Source organism: Oncorhynchus nerka, linkage group LG26 (assembly GCF_034236695.1).
Source record: "Oncorhynchus nerka isolate Pitt River linkage group LG26, Oner_Uvic_2.0, whole genome shotgun sequence".
Classification (NCBI taxonomy): Eukaryota; Metazoa; Chordata; class Actinopteri; order Salmoniformes; family Salmonidae; genus Oncorhynchus; species Oncorhynchus nerka.
In genome coordinates this window covers 17,533,935-17,560,237 of record NC_088421.1, presented here as the reverse complement: position 1 = coordinate 17,560,237, position 26,303 = coordinate 17,533,935, and the positions used below count along the sequence as shown (strand labels likewise).

General features: G+C 42.2%; 1 protein-coding gene across 2 annotated transcripts; it reads right to left on the bottom strand.

The window, feature by feature from the left end:
• Window positions 1–222: 222 nt before the first annotated feature.
• Window positions 223–25,184, bottom strand: LOC115110472 (transcription factor 20-like). 2 transcript variants are annotated; one of them, XM_029636165.2, is made up of 6 exons: window positions 24,663–25,184; window positions 5,001–13,483; window positions 2,853–2,946; window positions 2,605–2,668; window positions 2,307–2,407; window positions 223–1,915 (listed from the first exon to the last, which is right to left on the bottom strand). In XM_029636165.2, the coding sequence occupies exons 2-6, from the start codon at window positions 12,372–12,374 to the stop codon at window positions 1,899–1,901; spliced, it is 7,650 nt and encodes a 2,549-aa protein (XP_029492025.2). In that variant the 5' UTR covers window positions 12,375–13,483; window positions 24,663–25,184; the 3' UTR covers window positions 223–1,898. The 2 variants fall into 2 exon arrangements, with proteins under 2 accessions (XP_029492025.2, XP_029492026.2); XM_029636166.2 differs by having other exon boundaries at window positions 2,619–2,668.
• Between the last annotated feature and the right edge of the window lie 1,119 nt (window positions 25,185–26,303).

The following is a 26,303-nucleotide window of genomic DNA, read 5'->3' as shown; positions in this document are numbered from 1 at the left end:
GTCAAAACACAGACTAGCATCCCTACTGAACTTCAAGGAGACATGCAGAGGGACAGACACTCAGAACTCAAAAAGGTGTTAGTGCTAAGACAATATGGCGACCATGCTTCAACCAAAATGTAGCTGCAGTGTACAGTTCTCAGCACATTTCTGACATTTGGTTTGTGAATGACATTTGTGACTGAATGACATTTGTGACTGAACGCATCACTCACACTTGGGTCTGATATGTGGGGCCAGATTTAATCCTCACTTGAATATATAGTGAACTTGAGGCTCACTGTCAGCGGTACACAATTTAAGACACAGCAGGAGTGAGAAGAGTGTGTGCGTGTGAGAGAGAAAGAGACAGAAGAAAAGGAATGACAGAATGAAAGGAGTCCATTGGGCTGAGAGAACCCAGAAAGGATCTTCCTCTCCAATAAAAACAAATTAAGTTTGAATTAAAAAATGAATGGCTTAAAAGGACAACAGTACAATGTGAAATATTCAAAAGGATAGCATTCTTTGAAGCATTTAGTAAGTAGTTCATATACATATTGACAGGTTTCTAATACAGCATGTTTTCAATATCATACTTGTTTTCTTTCAGTTCAACAATTAGTTTTTTACAAGTACAATAATAAAAAATGATAGACAACACCACGTACGACTCACTTGTTAAGTTTATGGCGACGCTTCTTTTGAATGCATTTAGCATCTCTTGATCCATATCTTAAGTGTCATTGAGAAATGAACCTATTAAAGTACTCAGGATATACAGACTCCTCGTTCCACAGTAAAAGGTGGGGACTCCCAGTCCCAGTCATTCCAAAAACCCTCTAGATTCCAAAAGGTTTTGGTAATGCTCGTTAGAATTTTGCCAGCCAAATGTGACTTTCTTTTCACATAAAACCCCACCCATATACTGAACAAGGTCCACCACAACGTCAACACTTGGTTCTTCTCCCAATAAACATGGTCAAAGATGGCAGGCATGCATTAGTCTCCTTCTGTCATGGTTCAATTGTTCTCTCAGCACATTATGAATATTTAGTTTGAAAAATAAGATCATGTCCATTTGATTTTCATGACTACCATCTGTACCGTAAAAACCCCAAGGATGAAAAATAAGAACACTTTTCAAAGGACCAAAAATGGACACTCAAATCCACATTTTCACACACATTCACTCTTATACATACGCACTTTGAAAGGCAACAAATGTCCATTCTCCAAGGCAATAATGTCTTTGTGGCAACTCGGCCTTGACATTCCAAATGATGTCATTCTGGCACCTCCCTCTCCAGGAATGATAAAATATCCCATGTTTGATAAATGTTGACAAATTATAAAATGGAGATAAATCCATTTCAGTAAATACTGATGCAGATACAAAATAATAATGATAACTAAAATAATGATTATGAAGATTATGATAAAATACTACATGAAGTAGATACATTGCCTCTCCTTCCCTTCCAACTATAATGTCAACTTTTCAACCCAACACTCTCTTATAGTCCTCTGGGTGGGTTGTTCTCAATACTCTGATTCATAACATTTGGACAAAAAAAACATGATAGAGAAAATGACTAGAGCCATGATGGAAAGAAGAGTTTGAGGGTATTTCCAGAAATGCAAAGTTTGCCTAGAGAGGCTGTTTGTTTCTTTTAAGAGGAAGTTCCTTTCTGTTCCGTCACTCGCAATGTCTCGTTCTGTCCCACCTTGGTCTTCCTTTTTAAGTCTACCTCAGCGTTGCTTTGATCTGTTTTTCTTTTTAAAGTAAGGAGTTTTTCTTTTTCTTAAATGTTTTAAAGTTAATTCCTGTTCAGAAATGTTACAATCCTCTTTTTTTCTCCGTTATCATAGTGCACCCGTCCCATCCTGTTTAGGGCTGTTTGTTTCACTGACAATCCTCATCGTCCAAGCATACCTAGGAAAGGATACAAAAAGCATGTGTGTATTGACACCAGGGATTAACACAACCCTGTGTGTGGTGGAAACAGTTGGCATTTCCAAATCTATGATGAGCAGAACACTTTAAAAAATATGTTTTACTTTATGCTACCTTGAAGCTTATGGTATAAACAAAAATAATAAGCAGCACTGGGCTAATAAATACTTGGCTTCATCTCTGACACTTTTTTTTGGTTTAACAATTTGCTCATTTGAGGATAGTTTGGGGGAATATGAACACAAAAAAAATAGAACAGGGTGCTCAGTCTCATACCAAACAAATATTAGTCTTTTCAAATCCTTCAGAGTTGTAACATTCATTTTGGAGCCCTCTCGCACGGTCGCACCATTGCCTTTTAAAAACGTACCGATCCTATACTCCTGCGTCTCTTCCTCCTCAGTGTCTCTCTCAGCCTCTCTCAGACTGCTCAAGGTACACAGATTTAGCTGGCTGGCTGCTCTGGGGAAACTGCAGAATATAAGAGGGGGTGGGGGAGGTGCAAAGGAGAGAAGGTAATTCAAGTGGTAATTAGTTTCTTAACTATAGTGGCATAATTTAGTTTCTTAGTAACTATAGTGGCACATGAGATAAAGGAATTTGAAATATATTAACACAATGAAGAGTCACAAATATTTAGTTTCCCTAGGAATGATATAATAACCAACCTCTCCTTTTTTACCTTATGCTTCGGACATCGTAGTGAAAAGTTATCTTCATTCAGAGAGCAGTCTGAGGAGAGGTGAAGGAAAAGTGATACAAATGACATAACCATCAACTCAGAAAATTATAACACTCAATATAATTGGGTACTATTGTTATAGTTACAGTAGGCAGAGGGAGGTAAGGTTTAGGACACAGCATATGAGAAATGAGATAACATTCGGTGTTAAAGGAAATGCTTTGCATCTCTTACCTGCATCCATGGCACACGGGTAGTGATATCTCAGTGTGCAGCCTTTGCTGTAACAGCCGAGGGTTGAGCCAACCATTTCACAATAAGAGCAGACCTGAACACAGACAGACACAACATAGAGAATAACAGAAGAGAGTGCAAAAATCGATTAACTTCTTATGGCTGCAGGGGCAGTATTGAGTAGCTTGGATGAAAGGTGCCCAGAGTAAACTACCGGCTCCTCAGTCCCAGTTGCTAATATATGCATATTATTATTATTAGATAGAAAAGTATTGGATGGAAAACACTCAGAAGTTTCTAAAACTGTTTGAATGATGTCTGTGAGTATAACAGAACTCATATGGCAGGCAAAAACCTGAGAAGAAATCCAAACAGGAAGTGGGAAATCTGAGGTTGGTCGATTTTCAACCCAGCCCCTATTGAATACACAGTGGGATATTGGTTATGTTGCACTTCCTAAGGCCTCCACTAGATGTCAACGGTCTTTAGAAACTTGTTTGAGAATTCTACTGTGAAGTGGGACCGAATGAGAGAGGAATGAGTGAGAGGTCTGCCAGCAGTCACGCGCTGGTCACACGCATTTCACATGAGAGGTAGCTGCGTTCCTTTGCTTTTCAGAAGACAAAGGAATTCTCCAGTTGGAATATTATTGAAGTTATGTTAAAAACATCCTAAAGATTGATTCCATACATCGTTTGACATGTTTCTACGGACAGTAACAGAACTTTTTGACATTTCGTCTGCAACTAGGGAACGCGCTTCATGACTTTGGATTTGTTTACCAAACGTGCTAACAAAAGTAGCTCTTCGGACAAAAATGATGGACATTATCGAACAAATTTAATGTGGAACAGGGATTCCTGGGAGTGCATTCTGATGAAGATCAAAGGTAAGTGAATATTTATAATGCTATTTATGACTAATGTTGACTCGAACTTGGCGGATATCTCTATTTGTTTTCTGAGCGCCGTTCTCAGATTATTGCATGGTTTGCTTTTTCCGTAAAGCTTTTCTGACACAGTGGTTGCATTAAGGAGAAGTGTATCTATATTTCCATGTCTAATAATTGTATTTTCATCGACATTTATAATGAGTATTTCTGTAAAATGATGTGGCTCTCTGCAATATCACCGGATGTTTTTGGAACTAGTGAACATAATGCGCCAATGTATACTGAGATTTTTTTATATATAAATATGCACTTTATCGAACAAAACATACATGTATTGTGTAACATCCTATGAGTGTCATTTGATGAAGATCATCAAAGGTTAGTGATTCATTTTATCTCTATTTGTGCTTTTGTGACTCCTCTCTTTGGCTGGAAAAATGGCTGTGTTTTTCTGTGGCTTGGCTCTGACCGAACATAATCGTTTGTGGTGCTTTCGCTGTAAAGCCTATTTGAAAATCGGACACTTTGGTGGGATTAACAACATGATTACCTTTAAAATGGTATAAGGGGGCCTCCCGGGTGGCGCAGTGGTTAAGTTCGCGCCCAGGCTCTGTCGTAACCGGCCGCGAACGGGAGGTCCGTGGGGCGACGCACAATTTGCCTAGCGTCGCCCGGGTTAGGGAGGGGTTGGCCGGTAGGGATATCCTTGTCTCATCACGCACCAGCGACTCATGTGGCAGGCCTGGGCGCAGTGCGCGCTAACCAAGGTTGCCAGGTGCACAGTGTTTCCTCCGACACATTGGTGCGGCTGGCTTCCGGGTTGGATGCGCGCTGTGTTAAGAAGCAGTTGGATTGTGTATCGGAGGACGCATGACTTTCATTCAACCTTTGTCTCTCCTGAGCCCGTACGGGAGTTGTAGCGATGAGACAAGATAGTAGCTCCTAAACAATTGGATGCCACAAAATTCAGGAGAAAACGGGGTAATATATATTTTTTTTTAATGGTATAAGATACATGTATGTTTGAGGAATTTTAATTATGAGATTTCTGTTGCTTGAATTCGGCGCTCTGCACTTTCACTGGCTGTTGTCATATCAATCCCGTTAATGGGATTGCAGCCCTAAGAAGTTCAATTTAAAACTGTGGACTTCTGAGAACTGCTTTAGGTATATTGAGCTGAAAAAGATATCTATATATAGTAACTAATATCATTACATTGTATACTGTATAGACGTCAACAAAAAAGATTACTCACTGTGTCTCTGGCACCATCTAGTGCCTCCTGTAGGCCATACAGTCTTCCATTGACCAGGTAAACCCCACTGGTCCAGACCATGCATGCCTCATGCACCCACAGCTCCTCTGGGTCTATAGGCATCTGAGGAAGTTGGGCCAGCTGCGCCAAAGGCCCAAGGGAGTCTAAGGTTGGGGGAGGGGGCTGGAATGGCAATGAGGCTTTGCTGTTGGATGGCACCATTCTTGGGGAATTCTCACTGGATTTCTGTCTCCTTTTAAATCTCGGGTGCGACGTCAGCTTTCTGTGTTGTGGCCTTTGTTGAGTGTCTTCTGTCTGCTGTTGCTGGCATGGTTGGTTTTGCTGACTGTAAGTGGGCTCATTCTGAAGTTCAGGTTGTTTCCTTAGCTCAGTAATTGGTTTTAACTCTGGAGGCATGTCCCACTTAAGAACTGTTGTCTTGTTGGTGGTGGTTTTAGCAAGTTTGCTGGCCAGATAAAGCATCTCCCCTCCACCTGCTGGAGAGGCAGTGCCAACAGCAGTGGCAGGGGAAGTTGTATTTGTCTCTTGATTGAACATGTAATCACTATAAGTTGAGGACTTGATAGTTGGCACATCTTGCAGTTCACGACCCTGGGTGGTCAACACATTTGAAATGGTGTCGAGATTTTGCACATTTCTACTCATCCCAGTAGTTACAAGACTCTGTCGAATCTGGGGTTGATTCTTGGGAAGCCTTGTAGCATATTCAGGAGGGTAGTAAGGTCCATAGAGATCCCCAAGGTTTTTGTAATTGGCCCATTTCTGGCACAGGCAGCAGAGAAGACGACCAGAATGAATAGATTCAGTAATCACAGGGCCTGGTAGAAGGTACTCAGATGAAGGTAGAGCCTTTCCTGCCTGGAGGGCAGAGTCTACATCCTCCAGTTCCCTCTTCTCTTTGACCCTCTCAATTTCTCCATCTCTCCTAGGCAGTTGAGACAAAAGAGCTGAGGTCAAAAGAGCTTCAATACCACTACTGCTTGCTTTCCCTCCAACTGCTCCACGCTCTCCCTTCATCTTTTCCTCTTCACCATTCACAATTGTGCACACGGCTCCTATCTCAGCTACTTTCCTCTCCACATGTATGTATGGCGCAAAGGCACACTTGCTATTATCAGGAAAAACTCTGCTGTTTTCAAAATGTTCCCCTGCTCTTGTAGCCGCTTCCAGGTCATCTTTGGCCGCCGCTGCTGCTACTCCTCTTCTTCTCCTCCTCTGCCTGCCTCTTGATCCCACTACCTCACTCTCGTCTTTCACCCCCCCTTGTTCCTGGCAGACTGATATCACCTCCGGCTCTGGCTGAGTGTCCTCACTTTCAGCATCCACTTTTACTGCTTGGGTCAAGACTGGTGGAATCTCAGGAGGAGTCATTTTCTGATCAGTCAGAGGAGTGACTGATGGGGCAGAGGCTGTAGTGCTAGGGCTTGGGGCTACCTGTGGAATAACAGTTGCAGGAGATTGAATGGGTGGGCCAGACAGAGCACTTGGGCTCACATTCTGTGCCTGGGCCTGGGAGGCTTGAGCACGTTTTTGCTTATTCACACTTCCAACAGGCCTTCCCTTCTTCTTGCCTGATGGGAAATAGCCTTTGGGTACAGAACTGTCTGATTGTTTGGAATCTTGTGGTGACCCTGTCATTGCCAAAGATGACCTTGGAGAAGTTTGATGTGGCTGTCTTAGTAAGTGCCCTTGTGCCTGACTGTGGTGTGGTGGGGTGGTTCCATAATAGTCACTGCTACTGTAATCATCAAATCCAATCCCAGTTTCTTCAAGTTTTTGTCTCAGAAGGTTAGCAGCAGATTGTTCACCTCTTCGAGTCTCAAGTTGCTGGTAAGTATTAGTGAAATGTTGAATATCAGACAAGGCAGATGAAGAAGGTGGGGGGGAGCCCTGTACTGGACAAGGTAGTGGTGGAGGTGGGGGTAAGGGCCCTAGCAAGGTGAAGTCAGCGGGCATCTCTTTATCTCCATCACCAGTACTAGATGCTGCAGTCCCTAACCCAAAGTCAAAGTCTGGCTGCAAAGGTCTTGTAACAGTTCCTGTGGTGCCGCGTTTAAGAACGTGTGATGTCTGGTGAGGATCACAGGGGTATGCGGTGGGAGGTAACGGTCCAGTCTCATCAACCCCTCTGTAGGGCATAATGTCACTTAATGAGAGACTTTCATCGAGATAAGGTAAACATTCCTCTTCGTCCTGTGTGTCAGTAAACTGTGACATTTCAGTGTGAGAAAATCCAGCAAAATCATTTGAGTCAACATCGGTATGGCCGCTGTTAGTAGATTTCTTCACATTTGGTGTAATTTTCTGAACAATAGTCTCCAGTTTCAAACCTCTTCCTTTTCTTGGAGGCAGACTCTTTTTACCCTGAACAGGTGAGGAGGATTGTGAATAAGTGCTTTGTCCAGGTGTGGGGCAAGGAGTATTAGGCGAACCAAGTGTAGTTATATCTGAACTGGATGAGTCATCGTCATTTTGGAGGCTGGATTCAGAGTAGGCCAAAGGTGAGTGATATGAACTAGGGGCACTCCTTTGCTGTGATACATCCTGATGCTGCCTCTTGGCAGGGATAGGGGAAATGAAAGATCGTACTCTCCTCCTCAACATTAATGGATTAGTGTCCCCAGAACCCCCAGTTTTATTTGGTCGATGGCTCTGTGGCATCACGGAATTGACATTGCCACCAATACTGGGACCAACTGTTTTCATGGAATTAGGTGTAGGTGTTGGATGGAGTGATTTAAAGATTTCTTCTGTAACCACTTGGGAGACAGGTGATTCAAGAACGTTGGAGACTGGTGGAGCTGTTGGAACCAATTGGTGGGCAACAGACCCAAGAGGAGCAGCAGGAGGTGGCTGTTGACTTCGCTGGTAAGTATCCCCCTCCAACATCCCCACACTCTCTCTACCAGAGTGTGTTGACTCCCACATTTTCATGTCATAGTAAGTGTTCTGATGAGGAACTTGCTGTTTAGCGAACGTTTGGCGATTGTGCAAAATGTCAGTTGGAGACTGCATTCTTTGTCTCTGCTCTGAATGACTGAGTTTATGTCTACCTGGAGAAGTACTGGACTGCATCATATCCTTGGTGGGTCTATTAATGGTAGCTACCCAATTAAGTCTGTCATCCAAGTCATGAGCATGGAGGTGAGTATACATTTGTAATTTGTTTGCGGATTGTGGGTTTTGTAATTGAACTTGGGGTGAGTGGTAGGGATTGTGAAAATGGGGGTTACGTGGCATCATATTGCCCTCTCTTGCATCACCAAACCTGGAACCAGGAAAGCCACTGGCATGCCCTGTAGATAAATCTACACCATGTGGGTATGACTGATGTCTTGATGGTGGAGACAGAGGGTTGGTGGTAGAGGGATAGTGAGAGATTTGCTGCAGATGTTGAGAGGGCATGGTGGTGGTCAAATCAATCTTACCTCTTCTAAGAGGCTCTGAATTCATAACCACAGATGGGTGTAAAGCCTTGTTATGATGCTCAACATCAGTGTCCTTGGTTGTAAGACCACTATGATGGACAGCCTCTGCAGTCTCCTTTGATGTTACCTTCACTCCAACCTCTTTTTTATCTCCTAACTCCTTACTGTTCCCTAGATCATTTGTTGATGGCAGTTGGATGACAGAGGCACCAATTGGACTTTTTTCCCGCTCTCGTTCACGTTTCCCATCCCTTTCTGGTGTACTGCGGCGATTGGGACAAACATCACATATGACAGAGCGGCGCTCTTTAGATGGAGGTAAAAGGGAGGACTTCAACATTTGAGACTCAATTTGATCTATGGTTCCAACACTGCCCGCTAGCGGCTCTGTTTCCTGCAATAGGAGTTCCTGTACAGCTGAAGATGAGCTGGGCAGACCTGAAGGGGGTTTCCTGTGAGGTAACGAGTAGTCGGCTAAATTGATGTGTTTTGGTGGAGGTCCAGACAAAAACTCTGTAGACTGTGGCATATGGGTCAGGTGACGCTGCGGTGTTGCCATTTTATTTTTATCTGAAGAAGCACTGTGAGATCCCTTAGTATCTACTCCTTCAGACCTCAAGGAGGGTTGAGGTGATTCTGGTACAAAATCAGATCCAGGCCCCTGGCGCTGATTTAGTTGAAGAGGCTTTCCAGGGCTGGTCATTCGGGAGGGGTGGGAAGTGACCTCTCCAACTCCAGTTTGGGTTCTCATACTTTCAGCCATGCCATAAGGATGCCTGGTTTGGTACTGTTGCCGAGTCATATTTTGAGCCTGGAGATGGGCAGTTAGTGCCTGTTCAGATCGCCCATAGCGCCGGTCTAAGTGATAACCCTGTAGAACCTCCTGCAAGAGGCTTGGAAATGGATGCTGGAGTTGAGAATTATCATCATGTCCTCTTGCTCCTGATCCTTCTCTTCTCCTCACTGATCCCTCAACTGTAGTACCCGCGACATCCTTGGTGTGTTCAGGCCCATAACTGGGCTTTGGCTGATGGAAGCCTTGATACCTTGAATTTGATCCAGTTACACTCCCTGGACTAGGTCTCCCCCTGTTCTTCAAACCCATGGCAGCACCATGTGGGGACTCTTGATAACCATATTTTTGAGGACCTGAGAGGGGATGATTTTGAGGGACAGACCGTCCAAAGTTAGATTTCTGGGGAACTTCATGATGAGAGGAATATACACTCAAATCCATTCCTTCCTCCCCATTATGACGACTAGACTCTCTAAAGAAGCTGTCTGAATGTTTCTCCTCTATGCAGTTGTCTTGTGCACATGTAGCTTTTTCTGGATGATTTACCTCACAACGGGTTGACACAATAACACCCACTCCACCAGCATTTGGCTGTTCCTCAATATTTTGATCTTGATTGGAGTTGTCCAAATCTCGTGTCTTACATCGTTTTCCATCCTTCTCATCACTTTTTTTGTTACGCAAGGAAGATCGATCCAATTTATTTTCTTTGTCCTGCCCATCTTGTCGCATGTGTCCCTCTCGGGTCTGATCTCCATGGGTGCCTTTTTCATTTTTTTCAACCATCCCTCCACTTTCATCTTTAATTCCTTCATATTTAATTTCCCTTGTTTTCCTAAGCCCATTTTTAGTATTAACATCAGTGGCACAGTTTGGGTGGAACTGAGGAGCAGGAGAGGGAATGGGGCATGAGGGAGTAGAGGAAACATGAGGGCGAGAATGTACGCTTGGACCAGGCTCAGCAGATTGAGGAGCAGAGGAGGGAGATGACAATGAAGGTGTCCGGGTTTCAGTTGTCTTTCTTTCAGAAACATCTGATGGATTCAGAGATTGTTTTGTAGAAGATTCTGTTAACATCCTCTTCCCTTGTGAAACCTGATCACTCTTTCCAGTATGGGATTGGTTTTTACTTGAACCCATTGATATCTGACTCTGAGATGGAGGAGGATAGTAGCCAGTTGGTTCTGATCCACTGCTTGTGCCACTCATCTGCCGCATTCTAGATTTTCCCCCCTCAGAAATCTGCTCATTGCGTTCCTCTTTGGCCCTTGATGATACTCTTTCGGACACCAGAAAGGAATCTTCATCACCTCCAGCCTCCGAGCTAGCACCTTCACCACCACCAATCCCACTGCTTGAGGCAGCACTGACACTTCGACTCCTTGGTTGAGTAGAAGGAATGGCTTGTAATGCCTGCAGCATTTGACTTTGTCCATCTTTCCCCCTTCTATGTGACATTAATGTGTCAGTGAGAAGCATATGTTGCACTGTATTGGGTAAATTCGCTACCTGTGATGTCAACGCATTTAGACTGTTCAAGCCAGGATCTTGCATGAGTTTGTCAAGAGGAGAAGATGAATAGACAGACGAGGATGACCCTTCTTCATGTGATCCTTTTCCTGTACCTGCAGCCATTCTGCTTCGGTTTGAGACTAAGTGACCACCTCCAGCGCTTGTATTCAGACCAGTAGCTTTGTTACTGCCACTGCTGCCACAACTACTGATGCTGCTGTTGGAGTTGGGTGTGGGACTCAACTGAGGCAAAGTCTGCAATAAGCGACCACGGCAACTACGAGGATTTGGGGGAGGAGGATGTGATGGAACATGTGGGGGACATAAAGGGTTCCCATGAACTTCTGAGACACCCATCAACGGGGAAGGTGAGGAGCTACAACTGGGAGACTGCACTGCAGAGGCAGCTGGAGAGGGGTTAGATATAGGGCTGAAGTTTTGGTTAATCTGGCCCTGTTGGGGTTGAGAATGCATTGGCGATTTGGCTATTTCTTGACACGGTTGTTGAGGCATTCCGGGATTGGTGGATTGGTGATGTTTAGAATATACAGGACCTGGTGGAGGGGCATGATGCTGCATTTTGAGAGAGTTGTCATAACCTATTCCTAAATTGTGCTGAGAATTGCGGTGCTGGAGGGTGGCTTGTTTGTGGAGTGGATGGGTTTGTGGGGAGTATGAGGGATAACTTGAAGAGTGGTAACTCTTTGCAACATTCTCCAGTGATCCAACATCGTTTGTTGTAGCTGAACTTGAAATTGAGTTTGAATTAGAGTTCATATTAGGAGAGTTGTTGACTTTAGGTTCAAATCCACCACCACTGCTGGCCCCATCATGATATCTCTGTGGTGGAGAGCTGTACATTCCTGATGACCCTGTGGATGCACTACCCTGTGGGGAGTAGTGTGAGAACTGTGGAGGCATTCTGTGTCCAGAGATGGGATAAGTCCTATGCTGCTGTCCATGTTGCAGAGCTTGATGGGTGGGGTAATTCTGTCCATGTTGGCGGTGCTGTATCTGAGGCCCTGATGCTGGCTGCATTGCAGGGTTCTGACCCATTTTGTACTGATGGGAGGGGGAAAATGCTCCAGCACCACTGCTGCCACTGCTACTACCACCTGAGCCGGCCGTCGAACCATAGTCCAAAGGATAGGGAGACATCATCCCGGAGGAGCTAGTTCCAGCTTGTCTGTACTGCTGAGGTATATGTCCATCCATATTTGAGTACCCAAAACCTGCCCCATATGCCATACCTCCTCTTCTATGTCTGTCCTTTCCACCCATTGCAAAATAATAATCCATTGTTTCCTTTTGGTAAGGGTTGCTACTACTGCCACTGTGAATATTACCGTGTGATGATTCCCCAGCTCTGTTTCTTGCATCATAAGCAAGCATATGGCCAGCCTGACTAGGGTGGTGGTGCCCTCGATGGAGTAGGTGTCGACTGTGACTTTGTGGGTTTGGAGGGGTTTGCTGTTGCATCCCAGTGTAGTCATCAGTCATCCTTGGGGATATCTGAGGATCTGTTGACGGTGGTGGGTAAGAGGAGCCACCTCCACCCCTACTAGTAAATCCAGGAGGAAGAGCTGGAGGTGCTGGACTGTTGGGGAAATTCTGCATGTTTTGATGGATTTTTATGAATTGTTTGAGGGAATGTTTTTTGTTCTGTAATGGCAGTTACTGTGTCCGTTGACTTCGTAGGCTTGCAGTTAAAGGATGGTGGAGAGTCCAACAAAGTCCAGCAGAGTTGAAGCAAGTGACTTTATCACAAATGTTTTATCACACTTGTAGCAGCAATTGAAAATGAATCAAATACTGAGGCTTGAGCAGAAAATGAACTAAAGAACTTCTGAAATCTGATGTTGTAGAGTAACTCAATTATAGTTGTAATAGTTGGAGAGCGGAGTTCAAATTACAACTAAATATCTGTTTTTTTTTGTACTAAATGTAGTAGCGATTTCAATGTTAAAAGGATATGATACAGATGTTGCAGTTTGGCACTAAATGTGAAAATATCAAGTGCAAGAGAGACAACAGCACTTGAAATAATAGGCCTCACAGTCCTTTCCACAGTATAAGAGCACAGGCAAAACAGAGTTAAGATACAATTGCAGTGGGATTCAATGGTGTCCCATGTGCAAAAACTTTTCATGAGTAACTGAATCACTGCCTTTTAGACTGCTGGACTGCCATTGCAGAAATTATTCAGTTCTGGCAGGAGTAGCCTATGCGAAACAATAATGCTTCCCTCATGTAGGTTTGCATGTATTTGGCTCGCACCTGTGTAGAAACAGCCTTAGAAATGCTAACCAATACTTTCATCCAATAAATGTCTCAAACCAAAAGGAAAACAAATCCACTGATATTTGTGTGTTCTTGTTGAGATTAATACTTTTTGAAATTCTCTTTTTTTTTCTCATTCCCTTAGATTTTTTTGACACATGTAGTTGGATTGTAGAAAAGTCTTTGGTCCCCAGTTTCCCCAACTTTAGTTCTTCTTCACCAGTGTTTATCTTGGTGCTCTTCTATATCTCCAACATTGTTCTGTCTTACCTTATTTTAATTTTCTTTCAATCATTATTCAAATTGACCATCTCCCACACCAATGTCCAAAAGTAAGGTTTCCATTTAATCAGCATCTTCTTGTTTTTCTTTTGCAGTTTCTCTCCAGTATTTCCATCCATGTGAGTCCATCTCTCTTCAGTTGTTTACAGGAGCCCTGTGTAAATCTGAAAGAACAGAAAAAGAAACTAAAATAACTGTCTGTGTGCCACAACGACCACATAGCCTATACTGTACATAGGATATTACATCCAAAGATTCTGTGTGTTTATGTAGACAAAGTAAGTACAGTGTGTTTGTTGTTAACCATTGCATAACCCATTACTCTTTCTCACAGTGTTCCTTAACATATACCACATGGTCTATTTTAGTATGGTACTAACTGTAGGTCTTACTGTACAAAGTCACATACAATCTGCAATACAATGAATCAGGTGTCAACGTGTCCAACTTTATAACATCATACTGTAATTACACTATAGGCCCACCTGCCCATGTAACTACCATGTAAATAAATACACAGGTATTAGGGCACTTGTTGTAAAGTGGTATCAAACTAAAATGTGCAAAACCACAACTATATGATTTTGAGGGGCAACATTTGTCCAGACGTCAACGGCGACAATATACCGTATTTGTATTGTGTGTGTCAACTGCAACTGTTGTGTGTGTTCAATTCTTGATAACGCATGTAACTCAAACATCCAGGGAATTGCACAGAAATGAAAGGCACTAGAGTAGAAGGTAAATCCATATGAGTTCAATAATGTTTTTGACCGCATCCCTTTGAATTTCAACTGAAAACTTTCCAGACATGTTTGTCCATGGAAGAAGTGGTCATAAAGTGACTTTTTGGACCTGAATGCTAAAACATTCAGGAGACAGAGATGCTTAAAGTTGACCCATTTTCCATACCCCACCACACCAAGAGACATTAGGTTAGGGACAATACCAGTATCGCGATACTAACACGTTGTTAGTATTGCGGCAAGGGAAGAAAAAAAAAGAAAAGTGGATTTAACTTATTTAGGAAAACAGCCCTAGTTCTGCAATATTGTGATACTGGTATCGTCCCAGCCCTATGAGACATCATTGTCTTCATCACTGGAAATGATAAACGATTGAGTTTGATATCATTTTAAAAGCTTACAAACAGGGTTGTCAAACTATTGGATAATTTCTTGGAGAAAAAAACCAGAAAATACCACAAAGATGGCCGCCGGTCCACCCACCGTCAAATGTTAACTTAACTGGTCAAGTCTATTCTATTACAGTAGGTTTCCTATGGAGCATTGACAGTGTTATTTAAACCAACTGAATTCCCCTTCAAGTCAACATTCTCTAATGTGTGGACCAACCAACCATGTTCGTTGGCCCATTTGAAAGTAGAAATGTATGTTTATTTATACATGTATCAGTCAAAACATAACACTCACAATGTATTCAAGAGCATGTTGCGTCTCAACAGATGGTGGGCACAACACCAAAACCTCAGATGATAATTAGATAAATCAATCAATTATAAAACAGTTTGTCAACCCGGTTTGTAAGCCTTTAAATATCAAACGTTTATCGTTTCCAGTGAAAGCAAAAAAGGTCAACCTTGACCACATTTAATCACATTTTATTTAACCTTGATTTACCTTTGACCACATTTATCTCTTGAATGTTTTGGCATTCCGGTTTAAAAAGTCACTTTCTGAGCACTTCCACAATTGGAAAATATGTATGAAAGGTTTTGTTCAAATCAAAAGGGGTGCTGTCAAAAAGTGAATTCAAATGTATTTACCCAGAGGCCTAGCAGCATGAAGTCAAAACAATGGCACAATAATGTCAAGATCACAATGAATCCATGTAGGCCTACATGGATTGTACATGATTGCAAATAATCTTATAAAGCTGTGGTAAACCAGCCACGTGATTTCTTATCACCCCACTAAATTAATAAAACAGGTAGGTATAGCTCAACGTAAATGTATTTAACAGCTTTCTAAGGAATTAAATCAACAGGGACTCTAATTATGGGTTGACACCACTTTGATGGGGTCATCATTCATGAGGACCCCATGTGACACGTCTATTGTCTGTTTTAAATACACTGTAAAGTGCTCAATTGACCAATTGCTTGCAGCCAACTTCTGCAGTCTTTTGTAAACGTGTAATTTGTATAGCCAAGGCCCGGGACTCTACCCTGCAACTTAGAGACTGCTGCCCTATGTACAGTCATTGAACACTGGTCACCGCCTGGTACGGCAACTGCTCCGCCCACAACCGTAAGGCTCTCCAGAGGGTAGTGAGGTCTGCACAACGCATCACCGGGGGCAAACTACCTGCCCTCCAGGACACCTACACCACCCGATGTCACAGGAAGGCCATAAAGATCATCAAGGACAACAACCACCCGAGCCACTGCCTGTTCACCCCGCTATCATCCAGAAGGCGAGGTCAGTACAGGTGCATCAAAGCTGGGACCGAGAGACTGAAAAACAGCTTCTATCTCAAGGCCATCAGACTGTTAAACAGCCACCACTAACATTGAGTGGCTGCTGCCAACACACTGACTCAACTCCAGCCACTTTAATAATGGGAATTGATGGGAAATTATGTAAAATATATCACTAGCCACTTTAAACAATGCTACCTAATATAATGTTTACATACCCTACATTATTCATCTCATATGTATATACTGTACTCTATATCATCTACTGCATCTTTATGTAACACATGTATCACTAGCCACTTTAACTATGCCACTTTGTTTACATACTCATCTCATATGTATATACTGCACTCAATACCATCTACTGTATCTTGCCTATGCCGCTCTGTACCATCACTCACTCATATATCTTTATGTACATATTCTTATCCCCTTACACTTGTGTCTATAAGGTAGTAGTTTTGGAATTGTTAGCTAGATTACTTGTTGGTTATTACTGCATTGTCGGAACTAGAAGCACAAGCATTTCGCTACACTCGCATTAACATCTGCTAACCATGTGTATGTGACAAATAAAATGTGATGTGATTTGAATAATGTTAACATACTGTTTTACCCACTTTATATGTACAGTGCCTTCAGAAAGTATTCACACCCTTTGACTTGTTCCACATTTTGTTGTGTTACAGACTGAATTTAAAATGGATCCAATTTAGATTTGTGTTACTGATCTACATACAATTACCCATAATGTGAAAGTGCAATTTTGTTTGTAGAGATTTTTTACAAATTTATTAAAAATTAAAAGCTGTAATGTCTTGAGTCAATAACTATTCAACCCCTTCGTTATGGCAAGCCTAATTAAGTTCTGCAGTAAACGTTTGCTTAACAAGTCACATTATGAGTTGCATGGACTCACTATGTGCAATAATAGTGTTTAACATGATTTTTTTTTTATGCCTACCTCATCTCTGTACCCCACACATACAGATAATTGTAAGGTCCCTCAGTCTAGCAGCACATTTCAAATACAGATTTAACCACAAAGACTGAGGTTTTCTAATGCCTCGCAAAGAATACAAATATTCCAAGACATGCATCCTACTTGCAGTAAGGCACTAAAGTAAAACAGCAAAAAATGTGGCAAAGAAATGTACTTCCTGAATACAAAATTATGTTCAGGGTAAATCTAAAACAACAATCACTGCGTACCATAGTGGTGGCTGCATCATGTTGTGGGTATGCTTGTCATTGGCAAGGACTAGGCAGTTTGTTGGGGGTATAAAAATAAACAGAATAGAGCTACGCATAGGTAAAAGAAGAAAACCTGGTTCAGTCTGCTTTCCAACAGACACTGGGAGACAGATTCACCTTTTAGCAGGACAATAACCTAAAACACAAGGCCAAATATACACTGAAGTTGCTTACCAACACAACATTGATTGTTCCTGAGTGGCCAAGTCGCATTTTTGACTTAAATCGACTTGAAAATCTATGGCAAGACTGGTAAATGGTTGTCTAGCAATGATCAACAACCAACTTGACAGAGATTTAATAATTTTTTGAAGAATAATGTGCAAATATTATACGATCCAGGTGTGCAAAGCTCTTAGAGATGTACATAGAAAGAGTCACAGCTGTAATCGCTGCCAAAGGTGGTTCTAACATGTATTGATTCAGGGGTGTGAATATTTACAGTGGGGCAAAAAAGTATTGTCAGCCACCAATTGTGTAAGTTCTCCCACTTAAAAATATGAGAGAGGCCTGTAATTTTCATCATAGGTACACTTCTACTATGACAGACAAAATGAGGGGAAAAAATCCAGAAAATCACATTGTAGGATTTTTAATGAATTTATTTGCAAATTATGGGGGAAAATAAGTATTTGGTCAATAACAAAAGTTTCTCAATACTTTGTTATATACCCTTTGTTGGCAATGACAGAGGTCAACTGTTTTCTGTAAGTCATGGAAATAATGTATTTAATTTTCACTACATTTGAAACAAATTCTAAAAACATGTTTTCACTTTGTCATTATAGGTTAGTGTGTGTAGATGGCTGTAACAACTAAATGTGAAATAAATCAAGGGGTATGAATACTTCCTGAAGGATCTGTATATACTGTATTCTAGTCATGGCTCATCTTATAACTACTGCTGTACACACCTTTTCTATTCATATACTGTCTTCACACACCATTATACTGTATATACACAGTTGGAGTCATTAAAACTGGTTTCTCAACCACTCCACAAATGTCTTGTTAACAAACTATATTTTTGGAAAGTCAGTTAGGACATCTATTTTGTGCATGGCACAAGTACTTTTTCTAACAATTGTTTACAGACAGATTATTTCACTTATAATTCACTGTATCACAATTCCAGTGGGTCAGACGCTAAGTTGACTGTGCCATTAAACAGCGTTAAAAATTCCAGAAAATTATGTCATGGCTTTAGAAGCTTCTGATAGGCTAATTGACTAAATTTGAGTCAATTGGAGGTGTACCTGTGGATGTATTTTAAGGCCTACCTTCAAACTCAATGCCTCGTTGCATGACATCATGGAAAAATCCAAAGAAATCAGCCAAGACCTAAAAAAAAAAAGTTGACCTCCACAAGTATGGTTCATCCTTGGGATCAATTTCCAAATGCATGAAGGTACCATGTTCATCTGTACAAACAATAGTATGCAAGTATAAACACCATGGGACCACGCAGCCATCATACCGCTCAGGAAAGAGACACGTTCTGTCTCCTAGAGATTAACGTACTTTGGTGCGAAAAGTGCAAATCAATCCCAGAACAACAGCAAAGGACCTTGTGAAAATGCTGGAGGAAACGGGTACAAAAGTATCTATAGCCACAGTAAAACGAGTCCTATATCGACATTACCTGAATGGTCGCTCAGCAAGGAAGCAGCTACTGCTCCAAAACCACCATAAAAATGCCAGACTACAGTTTGAAACTGCACATGGGGACAAATATGGTCATTTTAGAGAAATGTTCTCTGGTCTGATGAAACAAAAATAGAAATGTTTGCTATAATGACCATCGTTATGTTTGGAGGAAAAAGGGGGAGGCTTGCAAGCCGAAGAACACCATCCCAACCGTGAAGCACGGGGGTGGCAGCATCATGTTGTGGGTGTGTTTTGATGCAGAACATTTGACCCAAGTTAAACAATTTAAAGGCAATGCTACCAAATACTAATTGAGTGTATGTAAACTTCTGACCCACTGCGAATGTGATGAAAGAAATACAAGCTGAAATAAAATATCTCTCTCTACTATTATTCTGACATTTCACATTCTTAAAATAAAGTGATGATCCTAACTGACCTAAGACAGGGAATTTTTACTAGGATTACATGTCAGGAATTATGAAAAACTGAGTTTAAATGTATTTGGCTAAGGTGTATATAATGTTCCAACTTCAATTTTTTTAATGGAATATCTACAAAGGCGTACAGAGGCCCATTATTAGCTACCATCACTCCTGTGTTCCAAGGGCACATTGTGTTAGCTAATCAAAGTTTAGCATTTTAAAAGGCTAATTGATCATTAGAAAACCCTTTACAATTATGTTAGCACAGCTGAAAACTGTTGTTCTGATTAAAGAAGCAATAAAACTAGCCTTCTTTAGACTAGTTCAGTATCTGGAGCATCAGCATTTGTGGGATCGATTACAGGCTCAAAATGGCCAGAAACAAAGAACTTTCTTCTGAAACTATTCTTGTTCTGAGAAATGAAGGCTATTCCATGTGAGAAATTAACAAGACATTGAAGATCTCGTACAACGCTGTGTACTACTCCCTTCACAGAACAGCAAAAACACCAGTCTCAACGTCAACAGTGAAGAGGCGACTCCGGGATGCTGGCCTTCTAGGCAGAGTTGCAAAGAAATAGCCCTATCTCACACTGGCCAATAAAAATAAAAGATTAAGATGGGCAAAAGAACACAGACACTGGACAGAGGAAGATTGGAAAAAAGTGTTATGGACAGACAAATGTTGTTCGGATCACAAAGAAGAACATTCGTGAGACGCAGAAAAAATGAAAAGATGCTGGAGGAGTGCTTGACGCCATCTGTTAAGCATGGTGGAGGCAATGTAATGGTCTGGAGGTGCTTTGGTGGTGGTAAAGTGGGAGATTTGTACAGGGTAAAAGGAATCTGGAAGAAGGAAGGCTATCACTCCATTTTGCAACACCACGCCATACCCTGCAGATAGCACTTAATTGGAGCCAATTTCCTCCTACAACAGGACAATGACCCAAAGCACAGCTCCAAACTATGAAATAACTATTTAGGGAAGAAGCAGTCAGCTGGTATTCGGTCTATAATGGAGTGGCCAGCACAGTCTCCAGATCTCAACCTTATTGAGCTGTTGTGGGAGCAGCTTGACCGTATGGTACGTAAGAAGTGCCCATCAAGCCAATCTCATTTGTGGGAGGTGCATCAGGAAGCATGGAGTGAAATCTCGTCAGATTATCTCAACAATTTGACAACTAGAATGCTAAAGGTCTGCAAGGCTGTTATTGCTGCAAATGGAGGATTCTTTGACGAAAGCAAAGTTTGAAGGACAGAATTATTGTTTCCCATGTTCCCTTGTTCAATGAACCATAAACAATTAATGAACATGCACCTGTGGAACGGTCGTTAGGAAACTAACAGTTTACAGACGGTAGGTAATTAAGGTCACAGTTATGAAAATGTAGGACACTAAAGAGGCCTTTCTACGGACTCTGAAAAACACAAAAATAAAAGATGCCCAGGGGCCCTGCTCATCTGCGTTAACGTGCCTTAGGCATGCCTCAAGGAGGTATGAGGATTGCAGATGTGGACAGGGCAATAAATTCAATGTCCGTACTGTGAGATGCCCAAGATAGCGCTACAGGGAGACAGGACGGACAGCTGACCGCCATCGCAGTGGCAGACCACGTGTAACACCTGCACAGGATCGGTACAGCTGAACATCACACCTGCGGGACAGGTACAGGATGGCAACAAAAACTGCCCGAGTTACACCAGGAAAGCATAATCCCTCCATCAGTACTCAGACTGTCCAAAATAGGCTGAGAGAGACTTGACTGAGGGCTTGTAGGCCTGTTGTAAGGCAGGTCCTCACCAGACATCACCGGCAACAACGTCGCCTATGGGCACAAACCCACCGTCGCTGGACCAGACAGGACTGACAAAAAGTGATCTTCTCTGACTAGTCACGGTTTTGTCTCACCGGGGGAAATGGTCGGATTCACGTTTATCGTCGAAGGAATGAGCGTACTCTGGAGCGGGATCGATTTGGAGGTGGAGGGTCCGTCATGGTCTGGGGTGGTGTGTCACAGCATCATCAGACTGAGCTTGTTGTCATTGCAGGCAATCTCAACGTTATGCTTTACAGGAAAGACATCCTCCTCCCTCATGTGGTACCCTTCCTGCAGGCTCATTCTGACATGACCCTCCAGCATGACAATGCCACCAGCCATACTGCTCGTTCCGTGAGTGATTTCCTGCAAGACAGGAATGCCAGTGTTCTGCTATGGACATCGAAGAGCCCGGATCTCAATCCCATTGAGCACGTCTGGGACCTGTTGGATCGGACGGTGAGGGCTAGGGCCATTCCCCCCAGAAATGTCTGGGAACTTCCAAGTGCCTTGGTGGAAGAGAGGGGTAACATTTCACAGAAAGAACTGGCAAATCTGGTGCAGTCCGTGAGGAGGAGATGCACTGCAGCACTTAATGCAGCTGGTGGCCATACCAGATCATTTTGACACCCCTTTGTTCAGGGACACATTATTCAATTTCTGTTAGTCACATGTCTGTGGAACTTGTTCAGTTAATGTCTCAGTTGCTGAATTTTGTTATGTTCATACAAATATTTACACATGTTAAGTTTGCTGAAAATAAACAGAGCTGACAGTGAGAGCACATTTCTATTTTTTTTGCTGAGTTTATGTACAGTACGAGTCAAAGGTTTGGACACACCTACTCATTCAAGGGTTTTTCTTCATTTTGACTATTTTCCACATTGTAGAATAATATTGAAGACAACAAAACTCTGAAATAACACGTGGAATCATGTAGTAACCAAAAAAATGTTCAACAAGTCCAAATCTATTTTATATGAGATTCTTCAAAGTAGCCACCCTTTGCCTTGATGACAGCTTTGCACACTCTTGGCATTCTCTCAACCAGCTACATGAGGTAGTCACCTGGAATGCATTTCAATTAACAGGTGTGCCTTGTTAAAAGTCTGTGGAATTTATTTCCTTCTTAAAGCATTTGAGCCAATCAGTTGTGTTGTGACATGGTAGGGGTGGTACACAGAAGACAGCCCTATTTGGTAAAAGACCAAGTCCATATTATGGCAAGAACAGCTCAAATAAGCAAAGAGAAACGACAATCCATCATTACTTGAAGGTCAGTCAATACGGAAAATGTCAAGAACTTTGAAAGTTGCAAAAACCATCAAGCGCTATGATGAAACTGGCTCTAATGAGGACCGGCACAGGAAAGGAAGACCCAGAGTTACCTCTGCTGCAGAGGACAAGTTCCTTAGAGTTACCAGCCTCAGAAATTGCAGCCCAAATAAATGCTTCAAGGAGTTCAAGTAACCATCCCATCGGGTTTGTGGGACTATCATTTGTTTTCCAACAGGACAATGACCATACACACCTCCAGGCTGTGTAAGGGCTAATTGACCAAGAAGGAGAGTGATGGAGTGCTGCATCAGATGACCAGGCCTCCACAATCACCCGACCTCAACCCAATTGAGATGGTTTGGGATGAGTTGGACCGCAGAGTGAAGGAAAAGCAGCCGACAAGGGCTCAGCATATGTGTGAACTCCTACAAGACTGTTGGAAAAGCATTCCAGGTGAAGCTGGTTGAGAGAATGCCAAGAGTATGCAAAGCTGACATCATGGCAAAGGTTGGCTACTTTGAAGAATTTAAAATATATTTTGATTTGTTGAACACTTTTTTTGGTTACTACATGATTCCATGTGTTATTTCATAGTTTAGATGTCTTGGCCATGTTCTGTTATAATCTCCACCCGGCACAGCCAGAAGAGGACTGGCCACCCCACATATGCTCTCTCTAATTCTCTCTTTCTTTCTCTCTCTCGGAGGACCTGAGCCCTAGGACCGTGCCCCAGGACTACCTGACATGATGACTCCTTGCTGTCCCCAGTCCACCTGACTGTGCTGCTGCTCCAGTTTCAACTGTTCTGCCTTATTATTATTCGACCATACTGGTAATTTATGAACATTTGAACATCTTGGCCATGTTCTGTTATAATCTCCACCCGGCACAGCCAGAAGAGGACTGGCCACCCCACATAGCCTGGTTCCTCTCTAGGTTTCTTCCTAGGTTTTGGCCTTTCTAGGGAGTTTTTCCTAGCCACCGTGCTTCTACACCTGCATTGCTTGCTGTTTGGGGTTTTAGGCTGGGTTTCTGTACAGCACTTTGAGATATCAGCTGATGTACGAAGGGCTATATAAATACATTTGATTTGATTTGATTTAGATGTCTTCACTATTTTTCTACAATGTAAAAAATAGTTTTAAAAAATAAAATAAAAACTTGAATGAGTAGGTGTCCAAACTTTTGGTACTGTATATTTACATTTACATTTAAGTCATTTAGCAGACGCTCTTATCCAGAGCGACTTACAAATTGGTGCTTTATATATGTATTTATATTCCATTCTCTGACATTGCTCCTTCGGATATTTCTGAATTTCTTTATTTGTGTTTTTCTGGATTTTGTGTTTTTTATTTTACTGCTATGTATTACTCCACTGCTGGATTTCTCTGCACCTGCAAATCTGTTTACATGACCAATAATCTTTGATTTGAATGATAATTGGCAGGTTCCAATCGTGACAGTGAAACAAGTGATATCGTTACACATTTGGTCAGTTTTCCAAGTCAGTTTACTACTACATCCAGTAGCCTAATTGTTTGGGGTTGAATACTTTTGGACCAATATTACCCCGTTTTACTGACTGTAATTAAAATGTTGATGATGGTGACGTGATAATAAATACATTATGGTATAAAATGTGACAGTTTATGAAGAAACAGCCTATTCGATTACAGACCAATGAAGCTTTTATTGACACCACAGTGCTGTCACACCAGGTGTTAAACGTAACCCACTGGCCTCACGCACCGTAAACAAGTTGTCTGTAGAGTTATAGGCCAGGACAGAAGTAGGTTGATGAACCATGTCCTCGACTAATCCAATGCCATGGCACATAGCTAGATATTATGATGTAGCTAGCTAGCTACAAAAAAACTGTGGCTAGTGAATAACATTGAATAGGATGCTAAATGTTTAATATCAGCTAGCCATTTGAGCACATCCTGTATTTTATTTAGTTAGCTACGATAGTTGCAGACCAAACTAGCGAGCAGCTACTAGAATCTAGATAGTAGTTTCATGTTGACGTTAGTTGTAGCTAATATTAGCTAGCTAGCACGTTTAACGTTAGCTTCATGCATCACAATTAGTGGGTGCTGCTGGACTAGCTACGCTGTGCTATAGAAACCCGTTTGCGTCATTGCAAATTCTGTTTGAGTTATTTTGTTGCAATTTAGCTACGTTAGCTATCCTGATAAAAATAGATTTGTGCACAACGAACACAATTAGCTAGCCAACTAGCAATGTTAGCTACCTGGTCTGTCCAATAATCATAATAGGACGGGAAGGCAAGCAGCATACAAAAAGAGGGTGATTAGGTGCAGATGTTAGATATACAGCAGTGGTAGGTGGGTAAGCATATATATAACGCTGAATAAAGCGGATACTGCTGCAGACAATCTTACCCCCAACATGTAATTTCCCCTTACTAAATGCTGAGAAAAACATGACAGAGGCACTCTTTCAATGCATACGTTACCTGGGAACGCTTAAGGCCCCTCGAAGAGTAAAAGGTTGTTTTGTGACACTCCCGCTGCTCTGGCAGGAAACCCCGGTCTTGAGTCGACTGCTCCGCCGCTTTTCCCTCACTCTTTGTCGTCTTGACAACCCCGACCAGCGGCGGCGAGTCGGGGGCCCCGTCACAATCAAATCCCGGGCCTTTCCTCCAATTTTCCCTTTCTTTTGTCCTCACCTCCACAAATTATGAGAGCACAATCGGGGTGCCTGTAGGTCCCGTAACCAGTGAGGTCCATACACCCCCTCCCCTCTTGTTCCCTCTCCTTTCCCTCTTTCACACACTGTTTAGGTGAAGCCACCTAGCTCGAGCTCAAATTAAACGCATTGCCAGTGTCACCGTACTAACTGTACAACTAATAATTATACATCGCAAGTGCCTATTTCCATGATACGTACATCGTACAAAAGCATGCATCAATCCGTAGACCTATTCGTTTTCCTGTTACTGTTTTTTTGCTACTGAAAGACCGCCTTGAAAATGCATACACTCATATTCCTGCACCCCCTCCCTCATTTCTTCCCATCACATCCCTCAATCTGCCCTCCCTTTCCCAATGTTTTCTACTTAATGATTTTTGTATTTATATATATATATATTTATATATAAACACTGAACGCAAAATATTACTATTTTAAATCACTGTATTTTGTTATCTTTGCTCTGGGATTGAGTCTTTCAATCAGTCTCTTTGTTCTTATTTCATCCAAGTGCATGATTACTGAATTCACTACAAAGGAACCCATAAAGAGACGTGACAGTGGTTGAAAGGTGTTAAGAAAATGGCTTTAATAAATATACAGACAGCATACTGGTTGATGTGGTCTTTAAAATCTCTGATGTTTAGGGATAAAGCCTGACATTCAGTAACTGTAGCCTACCTTAGCTACAGCACACTCAAATCAAATCAAATCAAATGTATTTATATTGCCCTTCGTACATCAGCTGATATCTCAAAGTGCTGTACAGAAACCCAGCCTAAAACCCCAAACAGCAAGCAATGCAGGTGTAGAAGCACGGTGGCTAGGAAAAACTCCCTAGAAAGGCCAAAACCTAGGAAGAAACCTAGAGAGGAACCAGGCTATGTGGGGTGGCCAGTCCTCTTCTGGCTGTGCCGGGTGGAGATTATAACAGAACATGGCCAAGATGTTCAAATGTTCATAAATGACCAGCATGGTCGTATAATAATAAGGCAGAACAGTTGAAACTGGAGCAGCAGCACGGTCAGGTGGACTGGGGACAGCAAGGAGTCATCATGTCAGGTAGTCCTGGGGCATGGTCCTAGGGCGCAGGTCCTCCGAGAGAGAGAAAGAAAGAGATAATTAGAGAGAGCATATGTGGGGTGGCCAGTCCTCTTCTGGCTGTGCCGGGTGGAGATTATAACAGAACATGGCCAAGATGTTCAAATGTTCATAAATGACCTGCATGGTCGAATAATAATAACACTGACACCCAACACATAACATAAAGCCCTTCTCAACTGACTCCTGACTTATGAAATGTCTCATTAAATGACTCTACTGCAAGGAATACCATGCACTGAAATTAAAGCAATGAAAGCCTAGGCTATCAAATAGCCTACCTGATTAGATTTATCACATTGTG